Below are 7,315 nucleotides of genomic sequence, written 5' to 3'. Positions count from 1 at the left end.
TCTGAACATTTTGCACACATTAAAAAAAATGTGTGCATGTGTGTTAGGGTGGTCCTTAATATGCACATTTTCGAATTTCTTTGCTCCCAAGGGTTCAAATGTTTCGAAATTGATTAAAAAAATTCTCTAAAAGTTTTAGCTCTTTATATTAACTTTTAGATATTGCGCAATTCAATCAAACTTCGTATGGAAAAAATGGAAAAAAATCGAAAATTTTATAAAATGTTTTTTGGTATAACTTAGCGACAAATGTATTTAAATGACAATTCGTGTCTATTAAAATTCGACGCTCTGCAAAAGAGGTTTTTATAATTTATTTTGTGGAGCGTCGAATTTTGAATGATACTCATTCATTTGTTCGTTAAGTTATATCTAAAATAATTTTTAAAATTTTTGAAAATTTTTCCATGCTATTTCAAAAGCTAAAATTTTCAGAGGATTTTTTCTTAATAATTTGGGAGCATTTGAGCTGTTGGAAAGAAAAGAAAAAGAAATTCAAAATGTCAATTTTGTAAACACGAATCAACTGATTTGAATGAAAAAAAGTATTCGATTCGTATTAATAGGGAAAACGTGCTGGTTAGTTTTTGACAAAAGTAGGTCCAACGGTTTTGAAGATACGAGACAAAAAATGCCAAAAATGGTAACTCAGTTTTTGAGAGAATGGGTTCGATCGAAATAATTCCAAAACATTTTACTTGTATTGACAAAATGAAGAACTATGCATTTTGGGAAGGCAGGTCTATCGGTTTCGGATATCCAATAAAAAAATTATAAAAAATGCCATTTAGTGGTCAAAAATGAACATACAAATACATATGTTCATTAAATCAGATATTTCATAGAGATTTTAATAATAAGTACAAATTTTGTTCATATTTTTGTGGATTTTGTATCAAGATTTATAATGTTTGAAAAAAGTTGACATTTTCAAAAAAAAAATGAATTAGAATAATCTAATTTTTCAAAAAAATTTTTTTCAAGTCCAATTTGTTCAGAAATTTCAAAGTTTTCAAAAAGTATTTTTTAAATTATTAATTTATTTGTTTCTACAAATTTTTTATCTTTCAAAAGTTTAAATTACGGTACGGTAAGTACCAGAGATTTGCCTTAAGGCACGATGCCATGCACCAGTAATTTTGTCACAATTTCAAAAATTTTGAATATGAATTCATAATGACTAGGTTGTTTATTTACACAATTTGCCTTAGAGCTAAATCCCACTTCTATTTAGTTGTATTCTAGTTCATATAATTATTAAGTGTTGTATTATATTCCGTTCGATGGAGAACAGTCTTAAATTGACAAAAATTATAGAATGTTTGAAATTTGTAAATGTTTAGTGTTTTTATGAAATATTTATCTACGCCTCTGGTACCCATATGAATTTCCCATCAATCGTCGGGTCATTAACAAGAGTCAAGGCCTCGTAATATCAAACAATGATATTAAACTCTACACTGGCCAGACTGGAATAGAAAAGCACTTTAGAAATTACAAGGACGATTTTTAAGAAGATGATACACACCTACGCATGCATACACGCAACTAGGTTGATCAAGAATGCAAAAAATAAATGTTTTGAAATATTCTCTCACATTGCTTTATTATATGAAATTACATTTATCAGACCAAATTTTCTGGTCTAGTATCATCCAGATCATCACCATCATCGTCAAGAACCGATCTACTGTCATCAACTTCATCAGTTGACCACTTGGAGAAAGAAACATTCAAACGTTTATATGCCTCCCTACGAATCCTTTCCATAATATCAGGATAAGGAGAAATAGCTTGCATAAAATCCTTTCGATCCAAAGTGTAAAGTTCGCAAGTTTCTATAGCTACAACAGTTGCCGATCTTAAATTATTTTCAGTGACCAGAACGACTTCTCCAAAATGGGCACCGTCACTCAAATGTGCGACTTCACGATTTTGTCCATAAATGGCTACAGTTCCTGATCCTATGAAGAACATGCTGTGACCAGGTTGGCCTTCTACTACTATTGTATCCTGGAAATAAAAGAAAAAGAATAAAAACTAGTTGGTATTGGTATTCTGCCTTGAGGCAAGTTACATGAACAAGTTACATATGTGTAAATAATCGACTTAATCAATAAAAAATAAATTAATTTATGAGTTATTAAAAGTATTCCTAGTAGATTTATTACACATCATTGAAAACGAACGAACACGTTAATTGGAGTATTTTCTAAAAGCAAATTTTCAAAAATCAATAATTTTTATAATTGAACCAGTTTCCGTAGTACTTTAATGATTTAGTATGTTCATTAAGACCAAGCACTCTATCGTTATACCAAGTAAATCGTCTAATTTTAATTTTAACAAATGTAAAAAAAAACTACTCATTTTTTAAAACTTTGATATTTTTTTAAAATTAAACTACTTGTCGTAAGACCGTAATATTTCAGTAAGCTCTATAAGACTATGATATATATCACCAAAAAAGTTCTATAAAAAGCGGCTCAAATTTTTTTTTAACTGTTGAATAGATTTTCACCTAAAAAGAATCAGTATCATTCCCAACTAATATATTTCGAACAGTTTTTTGTTTTTTTTAAATTGATTTGGTAGTATAAACTTAAATGTAGACGAAAAGTTTAACACTTTTTTTTCAAACTGCAAAAAACTGCTTGGCAGATCGTCGCACAAATCTGACAAACGATAGGCCTCATTGAAATACATAAAATGGCTCTTAAATTTCTGAAATCGGTTCAGGCATTTTTGAGAAAACGTCGATTAAAGGTCTAATTTTGACAAATGCCAAACAAACGATACTAATTTTTGCAAACTTTGACAAATTTTTAAAGTTAAACGAGTTGTCGTAAGGCCGTAATATTTTAGTATGGTCTATAAGACTATGGTAGTATCGTCAAAAAAAAAAATCATAAAAATCGTCAAAAAAAAAAATTACAAGAAAATGGCTCGATCGATCCAATATCTTTCGAACGGTTTTTGAATTTTTGAAATCGATTCAGAATTGCTGGCTGGTCGACTAAATTTTTTTCACTTTTCTGCGAATTGAAAAGAAACGGCTCGCCCAATCGTCGCACAAAACTGAAAAACGTTAGTCCTCATCGAGATACACCGAATGGATTTTAAATTTTTAAAATCGGTCCAGCCATTTTTGAGAAAATGTCGATTTACCGCAAAAAATCCTTTCACACACGCACACATACCTTTTCCAATTTTGATCTCATTCGATTCAGAATGGCTTGAAACGTCGAGAAAACACAAAATTAGCGAATCGGAATTTTTTATGAAAACAAACTTCTCCTACTGGTAGTTAATAATTGTTGTGTAAAGCTACTTACTTGTGCTAAGTAGATCTCAGACTGCAGACAAGTCACAATACGAACCAGCAAAGTATTTGGAATTTTTTCGAAAAACGGAACACTGGTCACCAATCTTCGGCAACTGTACACTATAATCTCTTGTCTGAGTTGCGTAGATAAAGTATCCAATATAGCGTCTTCTTTATAAAAATTCTTCTGAAATTTAAACTCATAATAATCCAACAATCTATTCCTGATCACCTGAGGAAGTTGCTTGTGGCGTATAAACTCATTCAATTGCTGGAGCAGTGTTTGGTACTTCAATTTAGAGGCATTTGTGTTTCTAACCAGAAGCAAAATTTGTGCAACTACCAGAATTTTCAGGATTGATCCAAAAAGATATAATACCATTGTCATGATCATGTCTTCGGAAGAAAAAGATAGAGACATTCCATAGTTATAAGTCGTACTGGCACTCATGATGTTAAAAAAGCACGTGATGTAACGATCATTTGGAAACTTGGGCAAAAAGTTCATTTGTTTTACCCAAGCAAAAGTTGGTATCAAATCTTCGACATCACCATGAGTCCAACGGGTGATCATGAATTTCAAACATGCCAACCAGTGGAGGATCACAAATAAGGCAAAACATTGTCTCAAGAAACGAGAGGTGTAAGATGATGTGTAGTAACACACTTGAAAATTTTTCATGTAGGTAACTAGAGTTATGATATGGAAAAACTTCAGGAGACCAAATATTATGAACGAGTTTAAGGAATGGCTTGTCTCGTATGATAAATGGAAGAGCAGTTCCAATGGTGCACTCGAGACTATGTTGAATATTAGGTATCCTTTAAAGTAATTAATAATGATTCTTTTGCGATCAAGTACTATCTCTTTGTTGGAGGTACAAAAATAACCAGTGTTAAGGGAGCACATTATGTCTATTATTGAAGCCATATCTACAAAGAAGCACAGGAGCTAGAAAAAAAAAATTCAATTTAGAATCAAAAATTTATGAGACAGTGTCGAATCATCAATCACACAATCGCTAAATATTGCATATAATATATATTAATCAATGTAAGAATATATTTACCATAGCAAAATTATTAACCAAGGAATGTTCATGTTTTGGGTAAAAAGAAATAACATATGGCACAATAAGAATTTGAAGTGACAACAAAAGTATCATGATTCCTTCGAAAAGCATCCTGTAAAACACAATTTTTATATCAGCAATTATAATTAAATATTACATAACCATATTCATATAAAGTTTTATTCAATATCATCCACAAAACTAAAGTATCAATTCTCGGATAAAATAGGTATGGTATGGTAATGCTATGTTGCGGGTCTATATTTGTATGAGTTGGTAGTACCAAACTGTAAAAATTTTATGTATTTGCTGTGCAATCTGGTGGTTTACACAAACAACCTAACTTCACGCATGTGTTATCAAAGATAGATCACGTGACGCTTAAAGTGGGAAGTATTTTGACACAAAATCACGAAGGAGGATGATCTAGCAAGATATCACGTTCACTTATTTATTGCCTTAATTAAAAAAAATTCAAAAATTGTCAAAAGTATTTTAAAAAAAAATATGATTCTTCTAGGTACTAATAATACACGTGATGTTTGTGGGGAAGGGTGGAGGGGGAATTTAAATATCACGAGTATCACCAAGAAAGAGAGAGGTGTCCAAAAACCCTTAAAAAGCGATTAATATATAATATATTTGACGTTTGCACGTTTTGTAGGTTAGGTTTTATGTATAAAAATTCCGATAGCAAATAGATACATTTTCGATAGTTTGTGATTACCAACTCATTCGAATCATTTCTATTTTATTCGAGAATTGGCCTCTAGGACACTTTGTTTATGACTTCTTCAAAATCAAATTTTTACCTAAATTTGCTAAAAGGATGAAAAACATAGTAATACTGATGCAAATGCCTTCTCCTTTCCATATGAACAGCTCTTTCGCTTTTCAAATTTGCCCTTGAAGCAGGAAAATCCGGACATACCATACAGTAGTTTCTAAATCTAAATGAAAAAATATTAAATAAATATGTTTTTGCCTAAATAATTAATCATTCATGTTGAGCCTCGAACAAGAAAAGTAATTACTAATTAAAAATCAAGAAAAAAACTACGTATACGCATAGAATCAAAGAACACTATCACGCGACACGACGGCCAATCACAGTCGACCCGTATAGAAATGATTTCATCGAGAGCGAATGACGAATCATTGGCACTTGACTTTTATCTGCCGTAACAAACTTCCGTTGCATTTGTACGGATTAACACCCTAGTCACGCCTAAAGAAGTTTTACTTCAAAAACAATTATTGACAACGTCAAGAAAATAATAACCAACAAAGTAAGGCTTTTTGATTAGAAAATAAACAAGCAAAATTATCCATATATAAATAAATCGTTAAATAATACAAGAAAAAATGCAAGGATTGGAGTGTGTTATATATTACCATTATAAGTGAATAAATTATAAAGAAATTCTTAATAATAGTTTGTTGAAATGGGAATTGAGAAAATAAAATTTTTAACCTGCAAAAAATATCATTTTTTTAATATAAATATTTCCTATAATTATTACCTTCTACGTAACTGTGGTATTAATCCATTTCCAGGAATAACACGATCTAATGCATCTCTTCTATTAAAAATCGAACAATTGTGTATATGAAATACATTTGTATTAGACATATTTGTAAAAGGAAATTGTTTTTTACAATAACACAAATTGTAAGTAATATTAAACAAATGTATATTGATTTTGTAATATGCCAATATTGAATTATTTTGTTTTTTTAATTCGATCGATAGTCAATTTGCCATAAATTTATTTCGACAAATGAAATTTTACAATTATCTAAGACTCAATACCTATAGTAATCTATATTTGCAAGTAAACTAATTTATAAAGACCAAAGATTTAATTTAATTAAAAATCAGCACTGTAGTAAAAACAAGTACATTTTATGAGTCATTATATCATCAAGTATCCGATTTTCTAAAACTAAGCCATTTCTTGACAGCCATTTTAATATTAGCCCGAATAAGTGCAGTGTCCTTTATTTTCTCAAATAAATGTGGATAAGGGCCCATAACTTCCATAAAATGTTGTCTGGACAATGTATAAAGTTCACATGTTTCTATTGCAACCACAGAAGCTATTCTAACTTCTCCTGTGACTAGAGATACTTCTCCAAAATAATCTCCATCGTACAAATGATTTTTTTCAATTAAACTTGCTCCATAAATAGCTACTGTTCCGCAATTTATGAAGTACATGCAGTTTCCAGGTTCTCCTGCTTTAATAATATAATCCTGAAAAAAAATTAATGATAATAAACATTTCTTTTGGACTAACAAATTTAACAACAATCTTTTGAATATTTATCATTTATTACCTTGGGTAGATATATTTCGGCATCCAACAGCTTGACGATGTTCATGATGAGATTTTGGGGAAAATTAGTGAAAAACGGAACATTTTCAACCAGTCTTTTGCAATTGGTTACCAATATCTCATGTTGCAAATGTGACGATAGAGAATCCAAAACTGTACCTTCCTTATAAAAATATTTCTGGAAACGATACTCGTAATAATCCATCAACCTTTTACTTGTTCCAAACGCCATTTGTTTGTACATCAAAAAGTCTTCGAATTGTTGCAGTATATTCTGGTATCTCAGATGAGAAGCGTTCTTGCTTCTTATTAAAATTATAAATTGCATAGTAATTGCAATTTTTAAACAATAACCAAACAAGGCCATCGCCATACAGAATGCACAGTGGTCCAAAAAAAATATTTTAACCTTATCATCATGTTGGAACCCTAAAATTGTGCGCATGACAACATACGAACTTAAAATATATCGAGTTGTAGTGTCCATTTGGTCAAATGAAATTTGATAAATCCAGTTAGATCTGGGAATATTATCCACATTATCGCCATAACGGAATCTGGTCATCATCAGAAGTAAA

The 7,315-nt window shown here is 30.6% G+C and overlaps 2 protein-coding genes across 2 annotated transcripts; both read right to left on the bottom strand.

Moving 5' to 3' along the window:
* Positions 1 to 1,626: 1,626 nt before the first annotated feature.
* LOC113379284 (potassium/sodium hyperpolarization-activated cyclic nucleotide-gated channel 4-like) lies at positions 1,627 to 6,031 on the bottom strand. Its single transcript, XM_026619527.1, has 5 exons — positions 5,922 to 6,031; positions 5,211 to 5,348; positions 4,396 to 4,510; positions 3,336 to 4,277; positions 1,627 to 2,013 (listed from the first exon to the last, which is right to left on the bottom strand). Exons 1-5 carry the CDS (start codon positions 6,029 to 6,031, stop codon positions 1,627 to 1,629), a joined length of 1,692 nt encoding a protein of 563 aa, XP_026475312.1.
* Positions 6,032 to 6,322: 291 nt separating this feature from the next.
* On the bottom strand, positions 6,323 to 6,969 carry LOC113379268 (potassium/sodium hyperpolarization-activated cyclic nucleotide-gated channel 1-like). Its single transcript, XM_026619526.1, has 2 exons — positions 6,739 to 6,969; positions 6,323 to 6,655 (listed from the first exon to the last, which is right to left on the bottom strand). The coding sequence occupies exons 1-2, from the start codon at positions 6,967 to 6,969 to the stop codon at positions 6,323 to 6,325; spliced, it is 564 nt and encodes a 187-aa protein (XP_026475311.1).
* Between the last annotated feature and the right edge of the window lie 346 nt (positions 6,970 to 7,315).

This window comes from Ctenocephalides felis, unplaced genomic scaffold (assembly GCF_003426905.1).
Source record: "Ctenocephalides felis isolate EL2017-DRISC unplaced genomic scaffold, ASM342690v1 CF-g0.4_SCAFFOLD_00845, whole genome shotgun sequence".
In the NCBI taxonomy this organism is placed as follows: domain Eukaryota; kingdom Metazoa; phylum Arthropoda; class Insecta; order Siphonaptera; family Pulicidae; genus Ctenocephalides; species Ctenocephalides felis.
The sequence above is the reverse complement of the archived record's forward strand: the minus strand, read 5'-3'. Positions and strand labels throughout refer to the sequence as shown.

What these genes read in the sequence shown, in the direction of transcription:
- LOC113379284 (XM_026619527.1), bottom strand. Translation starts at nt 6,031, where the DNA reads ATGTCTAATACAAATGTATTTCATATACACAATTGTTCGATTTTTAAT. An exon ending in ATACCACAGTTACGTAGAAG is followed by an intron (nt 5,349 to 5,921) that starts GTAATAATTATA and finishes TTTTTCATTTAG; the next exon opens with ATTTAGAAACTACTGTATGG. An exon ending in CATCCTTTTAGCAAATTTAG is followed by an intron (nt 4,511 to 5,210) that starts GTAAAAATTTGA and finishes TGTGTTTTACAG; the next exon opens with GATGCTTTTCGAAGGAATCA.
- LOC113379268 (XM_026619526.1), bottom strand. Translation starts at nt 6,969, where the DNA reads ATGGCGTTTGGAACAAGTAAAAGGTTGATGGATTATTACGAGTATCGT. An exon ending in CCGAAATATATCTACCCAAG is followed by an intron (nt 6,656 to 6,738) that starts GTAATAAATGAT and finishes ATTTTTTTTCAG; the next exon opens with GATTATATTATTAAAGCAGG.